The sequence below is a fragment of the Micromys minutus genome (genome assembly GCF_963924665.1).
Source record: "Micromys minutus genome assembly, chromosome: 25".
In the NCBI taxonomy this organism is placed as follows: domain Eukaryota; kingdom Metazoa; phylum Chordata; class Mammalia; order Rodentia; family Muridae; genus Micromys; species Micromys minutus.
Window position 1 is genome coordinate 9,751,294 of NC_137960.1, and position 27,407 is coordinate 9,778,700.

The following is a 27,407-nucleotide window of genomic DNA, read 5'->3' on the forward strand; positions in this document are numbered from 1 at the left end:
AAAGAGCCTGGGAGCTCAGGGTAAGTGTTACAGGTTTGCATTAATAGGGAGCTAGATATGGCATGACTGGGGGTACTGGAGGGGCAGATAAGGAAGCAACGGCTGTTCCAGATAAACAGAAATCTGCTTTCCAGATTTATGGGAAATGGTGATTGAAGGCTGATGTTTTAAACCACCAGCAATTCTTCCATTTCCTGGACAGCGTCCAGGCTGAGCTGAGCCTGTCATTTAGGCAATGACAGTGGTTCTGCCATGATGGGGGAGCGGAGGGGTCCACTTTGGACCTAGCATAGATGTCGTGAGATTGCAGACTCAAGGAGAGGAAGCTCTTGGGCGCTAGGTTTAAAACTTTTGTTTGCCTCTCTGCAACCGCCTCTGGCTCCTTAGCCTCCACGCTAAGTGGAGAGTAAAGAGAGTGGAGGTCACTTAGACACTGCCAAAGGAGCTCTGCCTTCCAACCTCCCAACTTCCATAGCAGCGGAAGACACCGCTCCAGCTGATTACACACTTGGAATTACACACTTTGTCCCGGAACAGAGGGACAAAGGCGCAGAGTCCTCCGTGAAGCTCCAGCTGATCGCAGCAGCTGTTTCCTTGTTATCTGTCACCTAAACGAGCAGCTGCCCTCACTGAGCGTCCGAGAGCTATGGGAGTACCCACCCTTCTCATCAGGGCTGGAACGCAAGCAACGCACACATCTGACTACTCCAGCCTTTCTGCTCACTTCTCACTTTAACGAAATGAGTGACAAATTTTTGAATTGTCTGTGTGTAGCCTCAGAACGGAATCAACACTGAAGCCTAAAGTTTTGACAGCCTGTGGAATGCTACCCATAGCTTTACCTAAATTTGTTTGGGGTGGGGGGGGGGCGGGAGAGGATGGGGAGGGGGGGGGACTGTCAGGAGAATGTCTTATTCAGATTGATAGGATAGTTAAGTGTGTTTAAAAGCTTTACATAAAGAATAAAAGAATGTCAGACAAAACAAAGAGCAGCTGCTCCTTGCTCTGGAGTTACTTCTTCCACCCACCCCACCTCCAAAGCCCGTTGGAAGAAGAAGTTAGCCACTTCCTCCTATTCCCTACCTACCCCCCTACCCCCCAGTCCCCAGCCTTCCTTTTCTGTTACTCTCACTTTCCCAGTTTCTGAGGGCATCCCATTTCTCAAGCCTGATGCTTTCCATGTCTCCACATTGGTCTTCTTCCCAACACATCCAATCTTTGTCTCCAGACCCCTGTAACGTTCCTCAAGGGCAGCAAGGGCCCTTAAGCTCCAAGACTTTGCTCTAGGCCCTAATTTTTAATATTTTACTTATAAGTATGTGTCTGTACATAAGTATATGCAAGTGGTTGTCAGTACTGACAAGGTCAGAGGTATCTAATCCCCCTCTGGAGCTGCCATTATAGGCAGTTGTGAGCTGTTTATCTGACATGATTTCTGGAAACCAAAGTCTGGTCCTTTGAGAGAGCATTATGCACTCGGTGCTGCTAGTTTTATGTCAACTTGGGACAAGCTACAGTTGTCAAAGAGGATTTGGATCCCAGAACCCACATCTAGTTCTAAGAGAAGGGAACTCCACTGGAGGAAATGTCTTCATAAGATTGGGCTTTAAGCAGGCAAGCCTTTTTATTTTTTATTTAGACGGGCTCTCTGTCTCTTTATAAGCCCTTGCTGGCCCTGAAGTTAGAGTCCCACCTACCTTCGCCTCCCCAGTGCTGAGATTAAAGACACGTGACACTACATAGCAGGAATTTCTTTAGTGAGTTATGAGGTCATTTAGATCCTAGAACCCATATCTGGTGACACGCAACTGCCTGTAACTCCAGCTTTAGGGCATCTGACACCCTCTTCCTGCCTCTAAGGGTATCTGCCAGTTCCACACAGAGACACAAACATACTCATAGTTTAAAGAAATAAATATTATTAGGTATTTATTTAGATTTTAAAAATTATTTTATGGGTATGAATGTTTTGCCTACGTGTATGTATGCGCACCACATGAATTCGTAGTACCCTCAGAAGTCGAAAGTGTACTGAACTGGAGTTACAGTTGTGAGCCACCATTGGGTGCTGGGAATCAAACCGGGGTCCTCTGTAAGAGCAGCTAGTGCTCAACTGCTCATCTCTCAAGTCCTCTATTTTTTTTTCTAATTTATATTTTTTACTAGATATCCTCTGTATTTACATTTCAAATGTTATCCCCTCCCTCCCTCTCTCCTTCGCCTCCACATGTCTCCACAAAGGCATACCCTCAAATCCTCTAATTTTTGATATGTAAAATATGACCTCCCCAAACATTTCTTAAATACTGCATTGCTTCTGGAGGATAGGTCAGCCCAGAGGGGGAAACGGTCCCCCATGTTTTTCTCAATGCAAGAAACACTTCCTAAGAGTCCTGGAGTCTCTTGAGTAATGAAAGTGAAACAATTTATTTTTCTGATCTTGTAAAGTCGGGTGTCAGCTTAGGGAGAAGGCAAAAATGGCTGCCATGCAGATTTGGTATTAAAACAGTAGTTTTGATAGTCCTTACCGAATTTCCGTTCCCATATTCCTTATTACTGAGGACTGTGTTCTTCGGGAAAATGCAATCTTACAGGCGTTACCCTCTCTCCAGATTCCATCCCCATTCAGTGCAAGATGCAAAACTGACATACATCCTGGAGCTCAAGATCACCCCCTTTTGTTAGTCATGTGACAGCCTGTAACTTTTCACCCAATGATAAATTAGTGCCTAGGCAAGCAAGAACCAGGTGCTGGCTGAATCCTTCCTAATTATCTGTAATTCACTGATGAGCCCTAAAGGCGTCTCTTACTGAAAATGGACCACAGTTTATTTCTTTACAACAGAAAGATTGTTTCCTGGTAGAGGTGCTGAAGTGAGAGTCAGAAGCCTGAACACACTGACTCTGTACACTGAAGCGCGAGCATGAATGCGGAACAGCCTTCGGTGGCAACTCCGGGGTCCATTGGGGACAGCGATCTTATAGGTGTCATTCAAATGAATAACTCCGGCTACGCTCCGGACTTTGGATCCGGGTTGAAGACAGGGATCAGTGTTAAGGAGGGGCGGAAGTGGTCAAAGCAGGGAAGAAGCAGTAATCCAAGTGATTCTACAGGTTGATTGCTCTTTGAACAACAAAAATAAATAAATAAATAAATAAATAAATAAATAAAAGTACCCTTCCTAGAAAGACTAAAGAGGAGGCTATAGCATCCTACCAAAGATGAGGGACTATGGGGCCTAAGGCAATAAGAGGATCTTCTCCCAGTGTTCGCAGAAACCCACGGCGGCAGAAAAACGACTTTTGCAAGTTCCGCGGGACAGTGGACGGAGCGCACCCGAGGCACGGACAGCCGCTCCCGTGTAAGCCCTGCTCCTGTCGGGAGAGGGCGCTAGGCAGCACCGCCGCGGGGAAACGGACGCTCGAACCTTCCCGCCGCACAGTCGACGAACAACCGCGAGCCCCGGGAACGCCGCGTCTCGCTCATTGGTGTTGCTGAAGAGGGTGGGGAGCGTGAGCGTACCAATTGGGGGCAAGAGAGATGGCTCTCCACCCTTGGAGCGTCACTGGAGCGCGCGTGCGTAAGGCCACACGGCGCTCCGGATTGGCGGGGCGGCGCTGACAGTTGTGTGTATGGGGGTGGGGAGGCGAGTGGGTGAAGGGAGGGAGTGTAAATACAGCGAAAGTGGTTTCGCGGCCGTCCTGCCACCTCTGAGCGATTCTCGAGGAGCCCAGACGGAGATGGAAGACGAGCAGGAGCAGCGGCGCAGGAAGGTGGAGGCTGGGCGAGCCAAGGTTAGACGGTAGCATCCTTCTCTCCGCTCTGTTGTGGGGAGAAATCCTAAGGAGGTTCCGGTGCTAAGACTGCGGCTTGACCAAAGCGGTGGCGGTGGAGCAATGGGAGCTGCCAGGCGCTTGCCCTTCCCGCCGCTTCTGCGGAATTCACTTCCTAGGCGCCGCCATCTTGAATCCAGCGCCCTCAGTCTTGCCCCGCCCCGTTGCGGCCGCAGCCAATCAGCGTCTGAGACGCACGACTCCGCGTAGGCGGGGCCCAGCGCCGTGGGCGGGTTCTGGTCACCTAGCATTCCTAGTTGTTGTGCTTCCGGTGCTCAGGCGCGTCCCCGGGACCAAACTGTACAAGGCTTTTAAAAGACCGTTTTCAGTCTTTCATTTTCCAGGGAACCGTGAGCTTCTGCTCCCGAATGGTGCCCTGGCGTTGTGTTTCGTTGTTTTGCTCTCAGGCGGGGCCCTGCAACTGCGATACTTCCGAGGGCCTTCTTCTCACCTCCCTCTGCCTCAGATTTCGAATTTGTTGAAAACTCTACCCTGGGACTGTTTATGGCTGTTAAGATAGTTGTCTGAAAGGTGATGGGGACCCAGAAGAGGAAAAAGCACGAACAATTTTGGAAGTGGATTCCTGGCCACCAGTCATGGCTGTGGAACCAGAGGATGTTTTCCCACCTTGTACTGTCGGGACTAGCTAGGAATAGCCCTCATGCAAGGGATGTGTTGATTTCGCCTAGTAGCAGCAATTCTTGGGTCAACAACCTCACCGCTACCATCACCCTGCCCCCGCCCCCGTAAAAAATGGTTTGCACTTGGCTGCTTTGTGAACCCCCCAGTAGATATACTTAAGGGGGATGGGGGCGAGCGAGAAGAACCAAGAGACCACTCATTGAATGCCCATGGCCAGAAACCAAGTATATGTTGCAGAAGAGGAGCTCTGTGGCAGAGAGTTGCATTCAGTAGAGGAAAGCAATAGATTAGAGCAGAGTTGGTACAGTAGGCAGTGCCCTTCAAATTTCTCTTCACACAGATAAGTGGCCTTGTTCATTTCCTCCGCCAATGAAACGGGGTTTCTGCTTTCATTGACTGGGGCATCTTCGCTTTGGTTGTGATTTGAGGGAATAGATGTTCCCCCTGTGAAATGCTGACGCTCCAGCACTTGCTCTTTTGAGTGGGGTATGAGAGGGAGAGGGTGCACGAATACAGTCGAAAAATTTGTATCTGAGGGACTGAGGGAAGCTAGGCTGTGCTTCTGACTGGCAGACAACACTCTGGTCTGGTCCCTAGTGCTTTGCCGCACCGTGTCAGGAGAAGTAGAGCATCCGATTCCGTAAAGGAAGATGCTAGATTGACCTGGCTTAATTAAGTTTTTGCTATTTCTGTACCTTGTCTCAGAGTCTGTGGCTAAGAAGTTTTGGCTGGGCGATATATTTCTTCGATTAGGGGAGAATGGGGGCAAAAAGGGGATTATATAGCTTAGCTTAATAGTTTTCAGACTTGAGTATTCCTTAATTAAGCTCTCAGTGTGTTAAATAGATTTTTCTTTTTTAAAATTTGCTGTAAACTCTCAAGGCTTAGAACAAGCTAATCTACCAACCAGCCATATTGTTTTCTTTTGTCTGCCTGTAGGCATAATCAACAGCCATTTGTAGACTCACTTTTGTTTTGAGCTTAATGTCAAGGTCTTAGATGCCAATGAAGGCACTGTTTTCTGAGACAGTGGGCGCTTGGCCTTGTGTGGCTGAGTGGTTGGAGCTAGCTCAAACCTCATGCTCTCCACAAGTGTGGTGACTTTGTGGTCTTGTTACTTTTTTCTTGTTTACCTCTGTTTCTACTACTTCTCTAAATTCTTCCGCAGCTTGCTAACTTCCGACAGAGAAAAACAAAAGGTGACTGTCCGAATTCGAAGAAAAAGACGGCGAAGAGGAAGGGTTCGGCTGTCCATGCGGCTGACCAGGAGGAGGGTCCGGTAGCCCCTCAAAACAGCGAGCTCCCCCAAGGAGGGTCTGTCTTTGAAAGCGAGTCATGCAGCAACACCCTGGAGGGGACCAGAGGGGCATTTGCAGCTCAGGTAGAATTATTCATCATCACAGTAACTTATTGTCTAATTTCTATTTGTTGATGTAGTTATTTCCTAAAGGGGCCTTCTGGTTTTGCCTTTCAAAAATGGGGAAAGAGGGATTTTGTTTTATAAAAGGTGAGTAAATGGGTTTTAAAAATGAAGAAATGACTCTTTTATCGTTTACTTTTTAAAAAAGATTTATTATAATTTTATTTATGTGAGGACACTGTATATGTAAGTACACTGTCACTGTCTTCAGACACACCAGAAGAGGGCATCGGATCCCATTACAGATGGTTGTGAGCCACCATGTGGTTGCTGGGAATTGAACTCAGGACCTCTGGAAGAGCAGTCGGTGCTCTTAACCGCCGAACCCTACTTTGTTTCTTATTGTGTGTGCGTGGTCACTCCTGCCAAGGATGGCTTTGTGGAGTAAGTCCTCTCTGTCCATCCTTTTGTGGCTTCTGGGAATTGAACCTAAGTTGCTTGGTTTGTATGGCAATGGCTTCGCCCACAAGCCCAGTGACATGTTGCTTAAAGAGGAATGTTTGTTTGGGGCTTTGGTAAGGGAACTTTACCTGTGAGAGCGCTGTGGGTGTGGGTGCTTTTCATTGTGAGTTCTCTGTGAGACATTACTTCCTTTGCTTTTGAATGCACCAGTGTGTGGTCTCTTCACCTAACCGGAAAGGTTAGGATTAGGGAAGGAAGAAGGTGTGGCAGAAATGGTGTATGGCCGAATGGCTGAAAGAGCTTGCTTCTGTTTGCCTAGTTCTATGACTAGTGAGGAGCACCCCCCCACTCCCCAGAGACTTTCTCACCTCCCTGGCCCTGAAGACTACCCTTATCGGACTTTCCTTGGAACTCTTGTGCGAATTGTAAATGAGGCCTTAAAATCTTGAGGGCCCAGCTCTGGCTGGGAAACTCAAATTTCTTAACCAGAAAAGAATTTCAAGGGCAAAATCTTGCTGAAAGTAATGATATGTCTTGGCTGCCCTATCTGAGAAAACAAATATGATCATTGTCAGTATGTCAGATGTGAGATCTCCCTGCAGATTTGAGATTTTACTTACTTTCGTGCCCCCTTGTGCTCTTGCAAGCTTGGAGCTCTCTAGGGGTGCATGCTTGTGCCGGGCTTGCCTTCTGTGCACTCTGTGTTCTGTGTTCCTGGCTTGGATGTTAGCTGCCCTTCACTGTCCTTTCCCCTTAGCTTCTCTCAGTGGTAGAGAAACCGGAAGCCATGTCACCTGGCCCCGGCTCAGCTGGCTGTGTTGTTTTGTATGTCTCCCCTCGAGCTCTCTCAGGAGAGAGATAGTACATAATACAACTGCTTAACGCGTAGTTGTCAGAATTTTGGTTTCTTCATAAAGACAGATACCGTAAGAATAGTTTCATCTTAGTCCCAGGCGTGGGATATGTGGCTACTTCAGACTGTCCACAGAGTTGACTGTGATTCGCCTCATGCTCTGGCAGGGGTGTGACTTTGCCAGCTACAGTAGTTTTCGTGAGTGCGGAACATTTGGAATTCAGGGGGCTTTTCAGAGGATGTATAAATGCTAGAGCCCCGATAAAGGGTGACCGGTCGTTGGTTGTTGGTTATGATTTGTTAAGTAGGCGTGACAGCAAAGATCAGACTTGCCCCAAGGAACTTGACACTCCCAGTCAGCCTTCCTTCTCTCCCACCCAGTGTTGGGGAATTCAAAGGGAAGGAGCAAAGTGACGGAGAGGGTAGAAGGAAGAAAGACGGCAGAAATAGTAAAGGACCCCTACATATAGTGAACACTTCCTAGCTTAAAATGTTTAAATTAGGGTTGGAGAGATGGCTCAGTGGTTTGGAGTACTTGTAGAACACAGGATCCTATCACATGATGACTCACAACCATCTTTAACTCCAGTTCTAGGAAACACAGTTCCCTCTTCTAATCTCCACAGGCACCGACACACACATGGTGTGCGTGTACACATGCAGGGAAAATGCTTGCATACATAAAAACATAAATAAATCTAAAAATTAAAAAAAGCAACAACTTTTAAACAGAGAAATTAAGAAAAAAAAATTAAAGCCAGAGGTAGGGGCATAGGTCTTAAACCCCAGCACTCAGGAGATAAAGACTGGTGGATTTCTGTGAGTTCCAGGCCAGCCTGATCTACACATTGAGTTTCAGGACAGCCAGAGCTACATAATAGAGAGGCTCTATCTCTGAATTAAAAAACAAAACAAATAACCGACAGACTTTGCCCCCACTCCAAGCACAGGATCTTCAATAACAGTCAGGTTTAGGGCCAGCCTGGGATATGTAATAAAGACTCTTTCTCAACCAAAGCCAACAGCCATGGGTGTTCTGGTAGTGCGAGACTACACATCGAGCTAGCACTGTGCTAACTGCTGAGGCTCGCCCAGGCTCTGCCCTCTGTCTCACACCTTCTTCTGACCCAAACTGAATGCTACATTCTTGGATTCGGAGTCCCTGGTCTCTTCCCATCTGTACTTACGACTTCCCGAGAACACTCAAAAGGACCATTAGCAAGTTATTTTGTAGAATTCCTATGAAATGTCTGTTTGCGTCTGCCCTCATGGTTCAGTTCCGTCAGTGTTCCTGGCAGGGTGTCCTTTGCCAGAACTGTGGAAACCTGCCTCTACATCCATCCATCTGCTACCATTTAGAGAGGATTTGTATTTGATCTTTTCGTGTGGGTTTTTTTTTTTTCTTTTGTTTGTTTGTTTTGCCTTAGGTTCTGTGCACTACCTGTGCGCAGGGCCCATGGAGGCACTCTTTAAGAGGCCATCTTATTTCCTGGAACTGGTTGTGAGCCAGCATGTACCTGCTGGGGATCAAATTCGGGGTGCTGTTGGTTGGGTGGTGTTGGCACACGCCTTTAATCCCCGTGCTTGGGAGGCAGAGCCAGGTGGAACTCTCTGAGTTTCTAGGCCAGCCTGGTCTACAGAGTGAATTCCAGGACAGCCAGAGCTACACGAAGAAACCCTGTTCTGGACAAAGCAGAAAAATGAAAACAAACAAACAAACCAGTTCTCTTAACTGCTGAGCTGCTACCTAGTCACTGTCTTATAACTTGGTTTATTTTGCTTTTTATTTTAGGATCTCTGATCCCAATTCTCATCCCATCTGTCCCTCCCCAAGCCAGTCTCTTGTCTTTGCTGAATTTCTCATTCGGGTTGTTAAATTTCTGATTCCTTTCTAGGTGGCCTTAAAAAAAAATCTTTTTTTGAGGTAATTCTTTTCCTCAGTACTATTTACAGTTTTGCTTTGCCAGGCGGTGGTGGCACACAGCACTAGTCCTCCGGAGACAGGCAGGCTGATTGGTAAACAGCCGTGGTTCTCAACCTCCCTAACGCTGGGACCCTTTAATACAGTCCCTCATGTTGTGGTGACCTCCAACCATAAAGCTGTTTTCATTGCTACTTCATATCTATAATTTTGCTACTGTTAGGAATTAGAATATAAATATCTAGTATATGACTCCTGTGAATTCATCGTTTGACCCCCAAAAGGGGCACGACCCACATTTTGAGAGCTGGTGAGGTACAGAGTGAATTACAAAGACAGCTGGGGCTACACAGCAAACCCCTGCCTCAAAACAACAGCAACAAAAAACCAACAAAAACCAAGCAACAAAAGGGGTAGCATGGGAGTGGCAGTGCATTTATGCTATTCCTCAGAGTGTGAAGGTCAGACGACAACTTTTCAGGGGTTGCTATCTTTGTGAGCTAGTCTCTTATTTCTGCTGCAGTGCTGCGGATGTGAGCTTCCAGCATTCTTGTCTCTGCCTCCTGCCTTGCTGGTCGCATCATTGAGATTACAGGTGTGAGCTGTTATATTACATCTAGCTTTCCACAAGGTTCCTGGGATAAGCACCCACCAAGCCGTCTGTGGTGCCGGCCCTCCTCCTTCCTTTTTTACTTTCATACAGAGTTAGGGTGTTGCTGTTACACAGGCTGGCTTTGAACTTGTGATAGACAAGGTAGGCCTTGAGTTTACAACTCTCCTGCCTCAGCCTCCAGGGTGCTAGGATTACGGGTGTGCCCCTGTGCTCTACTTTCTTTGTAATCTAAGTATTGAGTCTAGGTGTCTAGCCTTGCACTCAAGATCATCCTGTCTTTCCCTTGCTTTCTGTCTTTGATGTAGCATGTTTTCCGTTTGCCTGTATTGTATTATGTGTTAGTGTTTTCCTCTGTTACATTTCATTGTAATGAAGTCAACTTTCCACGTCAGCAGATTCGACGAACTATGGAATGAAATATTTGGGAATTCTCTAGGCTACACCCTTTGCTTTCCTTCTAGGAACAACACGACTGTGCACTGGATGTGACTGACCTGCAGGGACAGCAGCAGCCACAGCCACAGCCACCCCAGGTGATTGGCACTGCCCTCCGCCTCCACCGGGTCTTAACCCATGCTCCGCCATTTTATCAGGGCACAGTGGGTTCTGGTTGCTGGGGAGCAGGTGGGAAAGACTTATTCCAAAGTAGTCAGGTGGGGGCGGTGGCTTGCATCTCTTCTTTTGTTATTCCGCCTTCTCTCTGTGAGTCCATTCCCCAAGCAAATGGAGGGTCATGTGTGGACACCTGGGGCTGGGAATCTGCCATGGCTATGGTGTGTGTTTGCTGTCAGTCACATGCCAGCATAGAGCTGGGGCGGCCCCTCTTAAGTCACACGCTCCTTTCCCTCCCTTGTTCTTTTGCAATCTCTGCTTGGCGGTCCCCTTGCCCGTCTGGTTTCTGACCTGGGTCTCATCGGGCCTGGCTCCTCTCTGCCTGCAGACAGCCCACAGCCTTGAGCTAGAAGCACTGCGCCTGAGCCTGAACAACCTGCATACAGCACAGCTGGAGCTGACGCAGGCCAACCTGCAGAAGGAAAAGGAGACGGCCTTGACGGAGCTGCGGGAAATGCTCAATGGCCGGCGGGCACAGGAGCTGGCGCTGCTGCAGAGCCGGCAGCAGTGTGAACTGGAGCAGCTTCGAGAACAGCACGCCCGAGAGAAGGAAGCCATGGCGCTCCGCAGCGAGCAAGAAACAGGTACCGAGCAAAGAAAGGACTTGGACCAGGTGTTCCCCACTTGGTTTCTTCTGGTTGTTAAAGGCTTAACCTTTAACAGCCGAGTCATCTTTCCAGACTCTCACCCCATATCTCTCTCTCTCTCTTTCTCTTTCTCTCTCTCTCTCTCTCTGTCTCTCTCTCTCACTTGAAGCAGCCTTATTTTCCAAATCATTTTGTTTTTTTTTTTAAAGAGTTATTTATTTTATGGGTACACTATAGCTGTCTTCAGATACACCACAAGAGGGCATCAGATCCCCATTACAGGTGGCTGTGAGCCAACATGTGGGTGGTGGGAATTGAACTCAGGACCTCTGGAAGAGCAGTCAGCGCTCTTAACCTCCAGCCTGTGTTCCTGGTTTTTGTTTTGTTTTTCTGTCCCCCAGAGGGATGTGAGCCATTCAGTGGGTCTTCTGTGAGGGAAGTAAGCCATCCAGTGGGTTCTCTCTGTTGGCAAGTCCTTAATCGTGTTCCAGCTGGGCTCCCCTGCGAACACAAGCAAACTTGACTGGGCCCATGTTGCTGGCTGGACAGTGCTTGGGTTGGCATGGCGTGGACTGATTGGTCATATTGCAGGTCTGTGTGCCGGATCAGATACACTCTTGGTCTGCTGCCAGCTGTGGTGGACCAGTTTTTAGTCAGTCAGTCAGTTGTATTTTGTATGTATGAATGTTTTGCCTGCATCTATGTCTGTGATCCACATGATGTCTAGTGCCTGTGGTGGTCAGAAGATGGCACTGTTCCTCTAGAGCTGCGGTTACAGATGGTTCTGAGCTACCATGTGGGTCCTGGGATGTGTACCCAGGTCATCTAGAAGTTTTTGAGACATCTAACTGTCGAGAGCCATCTTTTTCGCCCCACATTATATATATAATAAATTTCTTTCTTATTTAAACTAACCATCACCTGGATGTCTTGGCATCCTGTGTGCAATGGAGTGGACAGTGGGTCCTTGTGCCCCATCGTCTCCTGGGTAACTAGATTGTGGAGAAAGTTCAGATCCTGTGAGCTGGAAGACTTGTTATATTTTGTCTTGCAGCTGAGCTGAAGGAGAAGTTACGTTCAGAAGTGGAGAATAACGTCCAGCTGATAGAGGTGTGTGATTGTTTGGAAATATAGTTCTGTGCGTGTTCCAATTACCCTTCACATTCCACCGAACTCCCCCACCGTGAGCCAGGAAAGTCAAAGGACCTGGAATGTGCTGGTAGGAAGTCAGTTCTATGTTGACCATGTTCTTCAGAGATCGGGTTGTACCACAGTCTGCCTTCTCTTTTAAATTAGACCCTGAAGCAAGATTGGGAATCAGAAAGAGAGTTATGCTTGGAAAATCTCCGCAAAGAACTGTCTGCCAAGCATCAGTTGGAAATGGAGGGTTTGCAAAACCAGTTTCAGAAAGAGTTATCGGAACAGAGGGCTGAACTGGAGAAGATTTTTCAAGCCAAACAGGAGGCTGAAGGTGAGCCTCTGATTAAAGCGAGCCATTCTGGGGGATGGAGGGCTGAGTGTCCGCTAGAATGAGCCCTGTCTGCAGCTGGACTTGCCTTTGCTTCCAGTGTGAGCTGAGACACACACAGAAGGGCATGGGTGTTTGCTTCATAGAGCCCTCTGACATCTTCATACATCCTGAAGCAGGGGTATGGTGACATGTAACATATGTGACATAGTTGACATATGATCTTGTCTGTGTCTGTGTGCCGCTTCTTTCCCTCCATGGGAAGAGCAAGCTGGCTCCCAAGGTGATGTTCAGATGGGGCCTCTCTGTGCCATTGGTACATCCCCCTGTCAGGCAATCCTGGCTGTCCAGGATTGGAACACGGCAGACACAGTAGTCTGCGTGTCAATCATGGGTTTGTTGTGGGATGCGGACCAGTAGCTGCTACTGAAGACGGAAGTGCCATTTTGTCACAAACTGGGTGACCTCTGTGCTGCTTTTTAGTTTCCCTGAAGAACCTGGAGGCTCAGCACCAGGCAGCCATCAAGAAGTTGCAAGAAGACTTGCAGTCAGAGTGTTCCCAGTATTTACAAGATTTAGAGCTGAAATTCAAAGAAAAGGAAAAAACAAAAGAGTTGGAGGTGGGCCCAGACCTAACGTTTTGAGTTATTTGATTGTTTGTGGGGATGGGGGATGTGTGTCTGTGCGTTTCTGGTGTGGACAGGGTATGTGTGGATTCACATTCTCTAGGTTCTGTTCCGGTGCCTGTGAACAGGGCAGGCTCACCTAGCAGTCATGGCCACTCTTGCTGTAAAGCGGAGCCCACAAAGACCTTCTCTCCTTGTTTAACCACAGGCTGGGGCCCACAAGGACTTGCACATGAGTATGGTCCTTCAGCCCAGCCTTCCTGACCAGGTGTACAGCCCTGGGCTGGGGCCTTCCCACGGGTCATTGGCAGTGTGCATTCTTGCTCAGAGAGAGAGAAAGAGAGAGAGAGAGAGAGAGAGAGAGAGAGAGAGAGAGAGAGAGAGAGAGAGAGAGAGAGAAATTGGTCTGAGAAGGACCTGCAGCGCAGGTGCAGGTGATACTTAAAGTGTATCATCATTTTTGCTCTTTCCTCTCCTCCCTCAAAGCCCTCCCATGTCCTCACACTCCTCAGAAATATAGTTTCCTTTCCTCTGATTATTATTGTCATACATATGCATGTTTATTTTGTTCATTTATTCATTTGTTGTTTAATGTATATGAGTGCTCTGCTGCATGTACACCTGCGTGCCGGAAGAGGGCATCAGATGCCTTTATAGGTGGTCATGAGCCACCATGTGGGTGCTGGGATTTGAACTGAGGACCTCTGGAAGAGCAGCCAGTGCTCTTAACCTCTGAGCCATCTCTCCAGCCCCTCATGTGTATTTTATGTATGCATAAATATATAACTACAACCTACTGAGCTGTTTAGTGTTGCTTATATGTGCACCATTTCAGGGCGGACAGCTTGTTATTGAGTAACTCATTAAGGGGCTCATCCTTGGGGAGGACTAATTCTAAGGCTCTCGGTTGTCCTTAGTTGCCTGTAGTTCTTTGTCTAGTAGTGCGGCCTCTGGAGGTTTCCCCATTCATGCCTGTCAGTGTTGTTGGGGTCTCGTGTAGGCTGTCATATTAGTGAAACATAAGCAGAGCTTCCCTGTCGTTTCAGAATTTCACAGCAGAGGTCCTGGTTTTCCTGGCTCTTCTGATCTTTCTGCCTTTTCTTCTGCAATGTTCTCTGAGCCTTAGGTGTAGAAGATGTGTTATAGATGTGTCTATTAGTGCTGGGTACCCCACACGTCAGTCACCTGTATCTTAACCACTTGTGGTTTTCTGTGCTGATGCCTGCTGCAAGGAGAAGTGCTTTTGATTGTGGGGTGAGAGCTACACTTAGCTGTGGGTATAGGGATGAGTATTTAGAATGCAGTTAGGGATTGTGCTGGTCTAGGAACGTGGTAGTAGATTGTCTTCAAAAATCCATGGCCTCACCAGCCCCAGGTAGCTGGTTTCTAGTACCAGCCATGTTCCCTCCTGCTGAGAGAACCCTTTGTTCAGTTGGGGAGCTGTTGGTTACTGCCAAGAAATGAGCGCCATTTATGCGCTGGGAGTGCCTTGCTGGGCTAGTCATTGTGGTTCCTAGGTGTCACAGCGGGTGGACTCTTGCTGGCTTCCCCTCTTTGGCAGCTTGTGTGGGCTCTTCTGGAACTATGAAAGCTAGTTCTCAGGAAGAAGCTGGTCAGGTCAGATCCAGCTGGCGCCTTCTTAGTGCCGGGTCTGAAGTCCATGGTGCCAGGCAGTAGTCTTAATCCTGAGTTTCTTTTGTTGGTGTGTTGTCAAGGCCTCATGCTGGTGAGATGCTAGAAGTGACCACTCAGGCTCCTGCTGCTGCTGGAGGCCTGCTGTGGAAACTAGAGGTACCCATCAGCCTGAACCAGGGCCTCACCGTGGCCTTAGTCCTGGCGACATCTGACGATTTCTTCCACAAGTTGTCTTCCATAGTTATGTGAACTCTTGGCAACAGGGTGTTCTGAGGTATCAGAAGGTTAGAGGGAGCCTACTTCATTAATGTGAAATGAGGGAGATTCCTTATTCTGCGAATGATAGTTACTGTGGTTCATGCCATTTTCCGAGAGTCCTCCAGATGAACATGGAGTGGAACCCATTGTAATGTTTTACCTGGAGTTCTGTAAGTATCAAGGTAACCATGTCCTGTTCCTCGTGGGGACCCATGGTGTCACAGTGAGCCCACATGGGGCATATGGTATAGACATATAGGCCTGTAGTTCGGGTCAGTAGGCAGGAAGGAGGCTTCCTGCTCTCAGGCATGGCCACGGTTAAAGCTGCACTGTGAACAAAGTTACTTTATTTTATTATTATTATTTTTTTAATGTTTGTTTTTGAAAGGCTGTGTTGGCCAGGCTGGCCCGGAAGGGCTGAGCTTGAGGTTTTTCTGCCGCAGACTCTAATGGCTGGGACAACAGCGTGTATAGCACCGTTGTTTTTTAAATCACCGTGTTAGGTTGAGGCTGTTCAAACTGCTTTGTGTCGGTTGCTGCTTTGCTGCCCTTTGAACTGCAGGCTCAGGATCTGAGCTCTTACTTTGTGTGTTTCATCTTCCTTTTGAGATGTGAATCCCTAGGTGGCATATGGAACAGAGCCACACCTGACCCCCTGCTCGCCTCCTTTGGTTCTAATGTGAACATCTTTTTCTTCTTCGCAGTTAGAGACTCTTCAGGCATCCTATGAAGACCTAAAGGCTCAGTCCCAAGAAGAAATCAGACACCTGTGGTCCCAGCTTGAGTCTATGAAAACCAACAGAGAGGAACTGAATGGTAAGGACTTTTGTGGGTTGTTTGTGAGGTGGCATATTGGAACCTAAGGCTTTGTACATTCCTTTTTTTATTTTTATTTATTTTTTTTTACTTTTTTTGGTTAGTTTGAGAGTTTTATATCATGCACCTCAGTTCTGCTCACTTCCCTAAGCTCTCATAACCACTGTTCACCCTCGAATCCTACCCCACAAAATAACACACACACACACACACACACACACACACACACAGCATAAAAGACATCTCATCGTGGGAGCTGTAGCGTGTCACAATGTGCCCACAGTATATCTCTGCTCACACGTCTTCCCTTGCGACTGTTGCAATGAGTCATTGGTCTGGTTCTCGATCTCTGGCTTCTGTGATGCCATCGATATTGATTGGATCCTCAATGGGATTCTTCTCGGTCGTCCTGTCGCTGACCTGTGTCATGAAGGTCCTGCAGCTTTGGAACGGCAGGACTGGCCCTTTCACTGCTCTGGGGTGATTATGTGCTTCTTCCTTCTACAGGGTCCTGGGAGCCACTGGTGGCCCAAGCATCTCACCTGGAAGAGCTGGAGCTCCTGAGGTCAGACTTTGCTCAGCAACAGCAGCAAGAGAGAGCTCAGCACGAGTCGGAGCTCGAGCACCTGCGGGTCTATTTTGAGAAGAAGCTGAAGGATGCTGAGAAGACATACCAGGAAGACCTGACTGTGTTCCAACAACGGCTGCAGGAGGCGAGGGAGGATTCTCTGGAGTCTGCAGAAATCAGGTAATGGAAACATTGTTCTGGCTCAGTGGATTTCTGAAATGTGGGGACCTTGGGCTAAGTTTGGACTTTTGTTTGTGATCTCACACAAATGGAGTACAGTAGAGCTGGTTTTTTTTTTTTTTGTTTGTTTGTTTGGTTGGTTTTTTTTTTGTTTTGTTTTTTTCTGTTGTTGTCTTGACTGGACTGGAACTTACAGAGGTCCAACTGCCTCTAATCCTGGAGATGAAGGTGTGAATCACTATGCCAGTGTTTCCTGGTTGGCCCTACAGCCCTGTGTGTTTAATCCCCACATTTTTGCTGCATTACCAGCGTGTGGCCCTGTGGTCAATCTCATTCTTCTGTGTTACGGTACTGGCTAAGCAGCCTGGAGGCCTAGCATCATGTGCTCTTTAACATAGATACCTTAGCTCTGCGTGGTTGGGCCCAGGGACAGAGTGGGCAGGAGACGGTTACGCTAAAGCTTTTACTTTATTTAAAAACATCTTAAGGCTTCTTTCTTTCTTTCTTTCTTTTTTTTTTTTTTTTTTTTTTTTTGTGAATGAATGTTTTGCCTTCATAAATGTTTGTGCATCACATGCTCTTGAAGTCAGAAGAAGATATTGCCACCCCTGGAACTGGAGTTACAGATGGTTGTGAGCCACCATGTGGGTGCTGGGAATTGAACTGAGGTCTCTTGTGAGAACAACCAGTGTTCTTAGCCACTGAGCCGTCTCTTCCGCCCCAAAGATTTTGTCTTTATTGTATTTGTTTTTGTTTTTGAGAAAGGGTGTCACTGTAGCTCTGGCTGTCTTGGAGCTTGCGGTGTACATCAAGCTGGCCTTGAACTCACAGGTTCCCCTGCCTGTGCTTCCCGAGTGCTGGGATTCACCGTATGCACCACCGTGGCCAGCGCACTAAAGCTTTATACATGTCTTCTCTCTTTAGTTCATCCTGTATGTTTCCAGAGGAGACATCTGGCAGAGAAAGCAAGGAGCCACCTGATCCACTTGATGTTCAACTTGAGCAGCCGAAGGTGACAGGCTGTGTGGTTTTAATCTGAGAAGGTTGATTCGTCTTTAAGCTTAGCACTTGGCCGTCTGACGTCATAGAATCTGCTCTGTCCTTGTTGCCTCGTCCCTTGGGGGAGCTTGAAACACCCCACTACCTCATGTGTGCATCTGGGCTTGTCTAAGGAGTGAGGACTGAGTCTGAGGCTGCTGTGTGCTCCCCTCCTCTAGTCCTGCTTGCTCGCTGTCCTGCCTGGTTCCCAGCTGTCCTCCAGGCTTCCTCTGCAGGGCCACCCTGCACACCTGTCAGCTGTGACTTTGGCATTCTGACAGGTGTGAAGCTAGGCTTTTAAAAAAAAAATCTGTTTATTTGCTCTGTGTGTGTGTGTGTGTGAGAGAGAGAGAGAGAGAGAGAAAGAGAGAGTGAGTCTGAGTCACTCTGTGTGTGTGTGTGTGTGTGTGTGAGTGTGTGTGAGAGAGAGAGAGAGAGAGAAAGAGAGAGAGAGAGTCTGAGTCACTCTGTGTGTGTGTGTGTGTGGTCTATCGTTTTCATCTTTTTTTTTTTTAAGATAAGGTCTTAGGTAGCCAAGGCCAGCCTTGAACTTGCTGTGTAGTTGAGGATGACTTTGGCCTTTCGATTTTCTGGCTTTCATGTCCCAAGGGCTGGGATTGTAGGTGTTCGCCATCACATTTGCTTTTCTGAAGTGCTGGCGATCAAACCCAGGGCTCGTTCTCGTATGTTAGACAAGGGCCCAATATCAACTGCGTTCCATCGCAGGCCGTCGACCTCATCTCCTTATAAAGGTGGCACCAGGTAGGTTGTGGCCCGCTCGGATGTCCTCTTTGCGCTTTAGACACCCTATCTTAAGCAGTCCTATCCTGAGGTTCTAGAGATTAGTACCATAGTGTGTGAACTTACAAGGGGAACAGAGCTCAATCCATGACAGGTTTTTTTCCCAGGACTTGAAATCTTTTTTGCCCATATGTCTATGAATGCCTGGTTTCCTCTGCTCTGGAAAATTCTTCAGTTTCCCTGTGTCCTATCTTATGCCCATTGGCATGGCTGCATCCTATGGCTTTTGTTAATGTTCTGGGGTGTGAGGACCACAGGCCCTGCCTGCACTCTTCCTTACACTGCATGAAGGTGAGGCCTTTGTGTCCCAGGCTCTCCCTTCACGTGCATTCCTTCTGGTTGGACTGTTCATTGGCCTGTGGGTTTTCTGTCATCTGTAGCTCTCGTGAGCCTTATGATTGAGTTTTGAAAATCTTCTGGGGCTCCCAGAAAAGGCACTGGTAACCTTCTGATCTTTATGCCACACTGTCTTCAAGTATGTCCGATTCTTCACATCCTCCATGGTGCTCGTTCAACTACCGTGGAAAGTTTTGTTAGCTTGAGAAAGTCATGGCCGCACCATTATGGGCACAGACAGACTAAAAAATGTCAGCTTCTTCAGAGTTATTTACGGCTTCATTATATAACCATTGTGGGTCAAGGCATGTGAACTGTTCCTTTGCCCCTTGTATGTTAGCTAAATCGTGGTCTCTTCATCATCTGGTGTCTGGGCCTTGTCTTTCATGCCATCCATATTCACGCCTTTGTTCTTTGTGCATGCCTTTGAGGATTTTCATTCTCCCTCAGTAAAGAGCTTTAGAGGAATTTCTTTTTTGCTCACAGGCTTGATCACGGAGTTGTCTTTAGAATTAAGGAACTGATAAGGGCTTTGCGTAAGATGGAATAGAACCTGTGGAAAGCCTTTCGAGCCGCCCTGCCCGAACCAGCAGCTGTCCAGTGTGGGCAGTCTGTAGTCTGTGGCCTGCGATCTGTCCACACACTGGGCTGCATGTTTATCGGGAGAGGAGTGTGACCAGGCATGGTGGCCCACGCCTCTAATCCTAGTGCTTGGGAGTCAGAGGCAGGCAGAATCTTTTGAGTTCAAGGCCAGTCGGGCCTACATATAAAGTTCTGGGACAGCCAGGGCTACACAGAGAAACCCTGTCTCAAAAACAAACAAACAAACAAAAAAAAACCAACAACAAACAACACTGATAATAAAGGAATGTGGAATTCTCTTATAGTAATTTTGTTCAATTTTGTTCAATTGCTTTAAGCATTTTGTTTTACACTTAGACGATTATGTCTTCCTAAAAACATATTTTTTATTATTAATAAAACATCTTTTTTTTCCTTCATGGTTTTAAGGCATTTGTTGTCATATACATGTCTGCTACTCTTTGTCTTAAAATCTGAAATCCTGAAATCTTAAAATCTTTTTATCAGTATGGTCATGCTGACCTTCTATTTTCTTTAAAAATTTATTTATTTATTTTATGTATGTGAGTACACTGTCGCTGGCTGTCTTCAGACACACCAGAAGAGGGCATCAGATCCTATCACAGATGGTTGTGAGCCACCATGGTGGTTGCTGGGAATTGAACTCAGGACCTCTGGAAGAGCAGTCAGTGCTCTTAACCTCTGAGCCATCTCTCCAGCCCATGCCAACCTTGAAGCTCGTTTAAAGGAAGTTTTGACGTAACAGTCTTGCTAAGCTGTGGAATGCTAGGTTCCAGGCGTGTGCTGCTGTTGTTTGGCTGCGTGAGCTTTTTCTTAGCATTTTGTTTTTGTATCTTTTCCCTTTAGGCTAATGAAGGAGGTGAAGTGGGTTTCATATCAATGGTCTTACTAAATTTATTAACTTATTTTGATACCGTTTGCCTTTTAGTTAATAGTGGGAAGCCCATGAATGTATCAAGCGGTTATTGATGTGGTTAGAGTTTAGGTCTGCCATCTTATTCATTTTCCGGATGTTCCTGTGCTCCCTTTCTCTTATCTTTTATGCTGCACTTTCCTCCGTGTTCCTGTCAAGTGTGCTGTTGCCATGGCAACAACTGTATTATAAAGTCCAGTATTTGAAAGAGGTTAAGAGAATCGAGTATGTAGTGTATACCTCTAATCCAGTATTCTATGTGCTCCAGAGGCTGAGGGCAGCCCGTAATCAGGAGTTCAAAGCCATCGTTGGCTACATCATAAGTCTGAGACTGGACAGCCTGGCTTGTTCACACGAGTTTTCTTTTATTTAAGTGTTTTTCCATCTTTAGTCTTATCTTAAGATTTATTATTTTATATGAGTACACTGTAGCTGTCAGACACACAGAAGAGGGCATCAGATCTCATTACAGATGGCTGTGAGCCACCATGTGGTGGCTGGGATTTGAACTCAGGACCTCTGGGAGAGCAGTCAGTGCTCTAACCACTGAGCCATCTCTCCAGCCCCTCTTTTGTGTTTTTTTAATTAATTTTTTTTATTCACTTTACACCCTGATTACAGCTGACCTCTCTCCTCTTTCCCAGTCCCATCCATACAGATCCTTCTCCCCTTTTCTTCAGAGAGAGGGAGTCCCCTTACCCCCAACCTGGGGGTACTATCTCAACCTGGAATATCTAGTTCCAGCAGGTGTAGGCACATCCTCTCCCACTAGACCCTACCAGGCAGTTTAGGTAGAGGTCAGGGAGATCCTATGGCTATAGGAACAGAGACCAAGATAGTCCCTGCCATGAAGGGAACCCACATGAAGACCAAGCACCTCTATGATAAATGTGTGGGGGGTCTGGGTACCCCCCCCCACGCACCAAAAGATCTCGTGACTGAGAACATGGGGAGATGCTGAGGAGTTACGGGCACTGACTGTTTTTGGAGGACAAGGGGACCCCGGCATCCACCAGGCCGCTCATGGTCTGTAACTCCAGTTCCTGGGGAGCTGGTGCCCTCTTCTGGCCTTCAGAGGTAACAGGCATGCAGGGCATCGGCATACACAGAGGCAAAACACCCCACACACAACATAATTCATAAGAATTTAAGTACATGAAAATAGGATGAAGAATAAAAAAATAAAATTCAATTTCTTATAAAAAGATACCATTTACCAAAATCAACATCAGGTAAACTATTTAAACAGCCCTATCACCAACCCCTAAGGAATGGAACCAGTCATTGAAAAAAACCCCAGGGCCACATGGTTTTAGTGCAGAATTCTACCAGACTTTCAAAGAAAAACACCAGTACTCCTCAGACTTCTACAAAATAGAAGCAGAAGGAAAACTGCTAAAGTCATTCTGTGAGGCCACAGTCACCCTGATCCCTAAACCACCAAAGACTCAACAAAGAATTCCAAACGAATTTTCCTGATGCAGACACACTCAGTAGAATACAAACCGAATCCAGAAACACACCAAGAACATTGTCCACCACGATCAAGTCGGCTTCAGCCCATCTTCTTAATGTCCTTGCTGCAGTCATATGCCTGCAGTGAACAGTTCTCTTGCTTTCGTCAAGATTTAAGGTTATTATTGTTTAAATCCCGTTCTGATGAGTTCATCACCTGTGCCATCTTGGGATTGTTCCAAACGGATTGTATTATCTTTTTAGTGTTAGCGTGGGTCACAGTTTTGTGGGTTTTGTTTTGTTTTGCTTTTTTGTTTGTTTTACATCCTCTAGCTTTGTGTTAAACTTGGATATTGTAGGGCGTAACTACATCTGTATCGATCCTGTACGGCATTGGGATGTTGCTTTTAGCAGGCAGTTAATCTTGATGAATTCAGACTTCACGCTCCATTTCTGTTTTAGGGTGGATGTTTTGCTCAGTTCTTTTAGCTTTAGCCAGCCTGCTTTTGGAGCCCGTCTGTCCTACATCTGTATTAATTCAGGGTCAGCCAGGATTTGGGCCATGACTGATACTGTACTCTGCTTACAGGCTTCACATCAGGGAGAGTTGGTCTGGTTAGATTTGTTTACCAGAGGATGGCTCTCGCTCTCCACTTCCATTTTCAGTGCTGATTTACTTGTTACTGACGAGAGATTATTCCGTATTTACTTTCTGTCTTTTTTTCCATACTTTTTTAGGTATCTGCTCAACCTTAGCCTTTTCATTTATCTTCTGTTTAAAGGGGCCTTTAGAATGCCTAGGTTAACTATATAGGTCAGGTGACTTAAAGTGTCTCTCTTGGGTTTCTCCTCTTGCCACTATTGGGTATGGTCTCCCCTGTGTGTCCATCTTTGCTCCAGGTGCATGTGAGGGTGTGCCTGCCTGCTGTGTGCACGGTTCCTGGTGTTCTTGAGGAAAGCATAGTTTTACATGGCTTTATTTTAGAGTCTTGAACCATTCCCACCAGCACAAGATGTATTCCCACTGCCGTGTTCTGAAATAAGTTGTTCGTGTTAGGGGTACGCTAGAGTCATTTCATCCACATCAAGAGAATGGCTCTCCTCTCACAGAAAACCATGTCATCTTACAGGTCCAGGGCAGTCTGGTTGAAGACTATCAGGTGAAACTCAGTAAAGCTGAGGAGAAGATTCAGCTGATGGAACAAGAGTTTCAGAGAAAGGAAGCAGAGTGGGAGCTTTCACACGAGGACTTAAAGAGAGAAGCCGAAGAGAGATTAGCCTCCATGTTACTCGAGCTAAGAGAAAAGGCTGAGTCTGAGAAACTGTCCATAATAAACAGGTTTGAGCTTCGAGAGTCTAGCATGAGGCACCTGCAGGACCAGCAGGCTGCTCAGATCTCGGACCTGGAGAGATCTCTGATGGAGCAGCAGGGTCACCTGAGGCAGCTGGAACAAGAACTCACTAGAGATGAAGTTCCGCCATGTAACCAGTGTGGCCAGGAGCCCCCTGTGGCCCAGGATGAGAAGAATGTCACACTCCTCCGAGAGAAGGAAGACTGTGCCCTCCAGCTGCTCGTGGCCCAGAATAGGTGGGTGAAGTTGTGGGATGGTGGGTCTTGTGTGGAGCCACCTGCCCGAAGTTCTGGCAGAGGCTAGAGTTTGGGGAGAAATTCTGGAAGGAGGTGGAAGGAGGTGTGATAGCATTTGTACGGCTGTGTGCTCAGCGATTGGCTTATTGGGAGTAGCGTAGTCCCAGCCCCTAGAGCTTGAGTCCCTTGCATGAACTGTGTGCATGTGTCCTGTACATCTGCATTCTTGCTTGCTTGTTTTTGAGAAGAGGTCTCTTTTGTCACTAAGCTAATTTAAAGACACACTACAGTCTCCTAGCCTCAGCCTCCTAAATGCTGCAACTGTAGGTACATCAGAACCTTCTCTATAGGTTTGGATGGCCTCATACTCTGTGTGTAACCCAGTCTGGCCTCTTACCTTCTAACCCTCCGCCTTAGTTCTCTGCGAGCTTTGATTAGGCATGCGCACTGTACCTGGTTATGCTGTTGATCTGTGTGTGTGTTTTAACATTTTAGTCACAGAATATCTTTTTATAAGAAATTGAATTTTATTTTTTATTCTTCATCCTATTTTCATGTACTTAAATTCTTGTGAATTATGTTGTGTGTGGGGTGTTTTGCCTCTGTGTATGTCGATGCCCTGCATGCCTGTTACCTCTGAAGGCCAGAAGAGGGCACCGGCTCCCCAGGAACTGGAGTTCCAGAGCATTGTGAGCCACCTTGTGGTGTAGGGGTACAGGGAATCCCTGTCCTGGAAGAGCAGCCTCTGCCTGTAACTTCTCAGCATCTCTTCACACTCAGTGACAGGGTCCTTCTTAAAAGTTTCTTTAGACAAGGTCTGTTTGTGGTCTTCGATGTCTTGGAACTCACTATCTAGAGCAGGCTAGCCTTGATCCCATAGAAATCCTCCTGCCTCTGCCTTCCAAGAGCTTGGATTAAAGGCATGTGCCACCTTGCCTGGCATTCAGTAACAGAATCTTAAATCTCCCTTACAGGGTCTTATGTGGATATGTCCTTCCTTTGGGTGCGATGGTGTCATGACTTAGCTGTTGAGCCTGTCATTTGAGGCTCTTCCCCGGAGAGATGTGTGTACAATTTCCGTACGATTGCCGTGTCGTCTCAGTGTCTTTAAGAAATGGTGACTCTGTGGCTCTTAGAATTACTTGGCCTGTACTCAGGCTTCATGTAGCCCCTGAGTTTTTCCTAGGGAAGGTTTAAATCCAGGATTGCGTCAGCCCCCTGTGGGCTAAGTTCAGTGCAGCCATGTGCCTTATTGACTGTGTTCTCTTTGAGTGTTGTCTTAGGTTTTTGGAAGAGCGGAAAGAGATCATGGAGAAGTTTGCCAAGGAGCAAGATGCCTTTCTTCGAGACGCCCAGGAGAAGCACAGCCAGGAGCTGCAGCTCCTCCAGCAGGGACACCAGCAGCAGCTTCTGGCTCTGCGCTCGGAGCTTGAGACCAAGCACCACTCCGAGCTCAGCGAGCAGCTCGCCTCCTTGGAGAGCAAGCAGCAGGAGCTCCTGGAGACTCACGTGGCCGACCTGCGGCTAAAACACAGTGCTGAAGTCAGTGCTTTGGAGAAGAGACACCTGTCAAATCTGGACGAGTTGGAATCCTGTTATGTGGCCGACATTCAGACTATCCGGGATGAGCACAAAAAGGCGTTGGAGGTCTTGCGAGCGGAGCTGGAGGAACAGCTACAGAAAAAGGATTCCTGTCACAGAGAGATTTTGATGCAGGAGTTGGAAAAACTGAAACTCAAACATGCTGAGGAGCTTCAGTCCGTGAGAGAGAGCCTTAGAATCAAAGCGAGTGCCCAACACACAGAGAACGGGAAAGGCCTGGCCACTGACTTGCAAGGAGCACAGCAGGTGAGATACCAGGGCCGCGTGCTGGGCCTATGTTTGTGGAGCTGCACCTGCAGGTCTTGGTTCCGCATCTGAATGTGGATTCATGGACCCATGGCTCTTGTGCCTGTGTGTGCCTCTTTGAGTATATGTGTACATCTCTGTTGGCATATACGCGTATGTGTGTGTGTGTGTTTGTGTAGCAGTGATGATTTATGGTTTCACTGTAAATGATATGGGAACAATCAGGGCTGTTTGGGCTTCGAGTCCCGTTTGTATTGATTGCACTGAGAGGTTTTAGGAGCTCCCTGAAGCCAACCTGAGCCCTCCTGTGCGTCTCACTTCTGAGACCGCAGTAGATAGATCTGATTTTTCCTATTGTTCTCTTCCTACTGCTATTCCTGAAATTGATTTTCATATGAAGAGGGAATTTCTGGCAAAGCCCTGTGTCTGCTCACAGGACTCAGGAGCCTGTTGTCATGAATGAGTAAGCCGTATCTAACTTAAAACCATCCAGTGTGCTTTGTTCACCCTTTGACTTTAGATGGTGGATTCTGTCCTTCTGAAGTGGATTAGGCTGTTGTGTGGTAATGCAGAGAGCAGCTGGGCGTGCTTACTGTAAATGGTGCGTGCATCCTAGCGTCTAGAATGGCCTAGAGACGGGGCCATTCTGTCTGTCTGGATTGGTCGGGAGAATGCTTTGATGCTGCTGAGAGGTCTTCCCTCAATCCAGTCCTTTGGACCTGCAGCCTTGGTCTTAGACTTCTGTTCCCACTTACTGTAAACCTGTACAGTTAAGGGACCGGGCCTTGTCCCCAGTCCACAGACCTGAACCTGTAGGTCATCTTGACTCATTTGTTTTAAGGAAAATTAAGTTCTGGGCTGCAGCGATACCTCAGCGCTTGCTGCTGTTCCAGAGCATCCCAGTTCGGTTCCCAGTGCTCATGTCAGGCAGCTCGGCATGCCCCAGGTCCAGGGGACAGCTGCTGTCATATACCCATACCAACATGTAGACAACACACACCACACATAATTAAAAATAATAGAAATAGTAAGGCATGGCGGAGACCACCTCTAATTAGGAAACAGAGGCAGGCTGCTCTCTGAGTTCCGGGCCAGCCTGGTCTACAGAGTGATCCATAACAGCCAGGGCCACACAGAAAACCTGTCTCTGGAAAGAAACAACAAGAAATGCATACATCTTAAAATAAAATAAAATTCTAAGATAATATTCTAAAAGCAGAAACACACAGATCACATGTAAAAACCATGGCTGCGTTTTATTGGTGGCAGAATTGAATTACAGGAAGCATTTCGGATCTTGGCAATTCCTTGCATGTACTCCTTGGGGTGGGGAAATCTGGGCTTCACCCTTGGCTTGACCCCCGTGGACACTCTCAGCAGGACCTGACCGTGGCTCTGCACAGTGAAGGGCACCTGCTGGAGGAGGATGGGGATGCAGCCTTGGGCAGTGTGGGCGCCGAGGGTCCGCTGCACCGAGCTGTGCCTCAGGAGCTGGGAGACCCACACACCGCTGAAATGCAGAAGTCACAAGCAGAGTTGGCCAAACCTCAGGAGCTGCAGACATCGAAGGACCAGGTTGTGCAGGTAAACTGCTCTGGGCAGTCAGTCCCTCAGGTGCCCAACTCCCTAGGGCAAGCAGTTGATGAGCTCACACCATCTTTTCTTTTATTCTCTCATAACTTAGATCCGGACTGCAGTTTCCCCTCCCTCCACTCCTTCTAGTCCCTACCCTCGATTTCCCTCACCCTCCAGTCCACTCTTTCTGTTTCCCCTTAAATTAAAAAAAAAAAAAGAAAAAGAAAAAAAAAAGCAGCCTTCTCCCAGGGAGATCTGTGGTCTAACATTTACAGTAAGACTGGGCACAAACTCTCATATATCAAAACTGATGGATCAACCCAGTATGAGGAAAAGGTCCCATATTTATAATCTCAAAAAATAAAAGAAATAATTTTTAAAAAACTTTAAAAATTCAATTATGAGCCTTTAATCCCAGCACTCAGTGGGCAGAGACAGGCAGATCTCTGAGTTCAAAGCCAGTCTGGCCTGGTCCGGGTCACCCAGAACTATAGAGACCCTGCTTGTTTGTTTTTTTTTTTTAATTATTATGAAAAAGAATAAGAACAAGGCTGCAATATTTATGTACCAAATAATGCCCCCAAAATTTGCCTGTGTCTGCTATATTAATAGTTCATAGTTAGATTATGAGTAAAAGACTGAAAGGTGAGACCCACTTCCTGTTAGTCACTTAAATACATAGGCCTTGGCCTCTGGATCTTGCTCAAGGTGCAGCCCTGCGGGGTTGTTGCAAAGTGGCACGTGGTCACCGGGGGGCCAAGATGGTCGCTGCAGAGTAGCACTGAGGCGTGAGAGCCAGAAGAGCTGTTGTTCGG

At 47.2% G+C, this 27,407-nt stretch overlaps 1 protein-coding gene across 2 annotated transcripts in view; it reads left to right on the plus strand.

The window, feature by feature from the left end:
• The first annotated feature begins 3,661 nt into the window (after positions 1–3,661).
• Positions 3,662–27,407, plus strand: part of PCNT (pericentrin) — an 82,379-nt gene continuing 58,633 nt past the window's right edge. For both annotated transcript variants that reach the window (XM_080938104.1, XM_080938105.1), the window contains exons 1-13: positions 3,662–3,795; positions 5,645–5,857; positions 10,147–10,218; positions 10,626–10,881; positions 11,939–11,994; positions 12,181–12,355; positions 12,836–12,972; positions 15,576–15,687; positions 16,195–16,435; positions 17,360–17,447; positions 22,712–23,169; positions 24,453–25,017; positions 26,398–26,601. In XM_080938104.1, the coding sequence (XP_080794230.1) occupies positions 3,742–3,795; positions 5,645–5,857; positions 10,147–10,218; positions 10,626–10,881; positions 11,939–11,994; positions 12,181–12,355; positions 12,836–12,972; positions 15,576–15,687; positions 16,195–16,435; positions 17,360–17,447; positions 22,712–23,169; positions 24,453–25,017; positions 26,398–26,601 (2,631 nt within the window). In that variant the 5' untranslated portion in view covers positions 3,662–3,741. The remainder of the gene's footprint in view (positions 3,796–5,644; positions 5,858–10,146; positions 10,219–10,625; positions 10,882–11,938; positions 11,995–12,180; positions 12,356–12,835; positions 12,973–15,575; positions 15,688–16,194; positions 16,436–17,359; positions 17,448–22,711; positions 23,170–24,452; positions 25,018–26,397; positions 26,602–27,407) is intronic.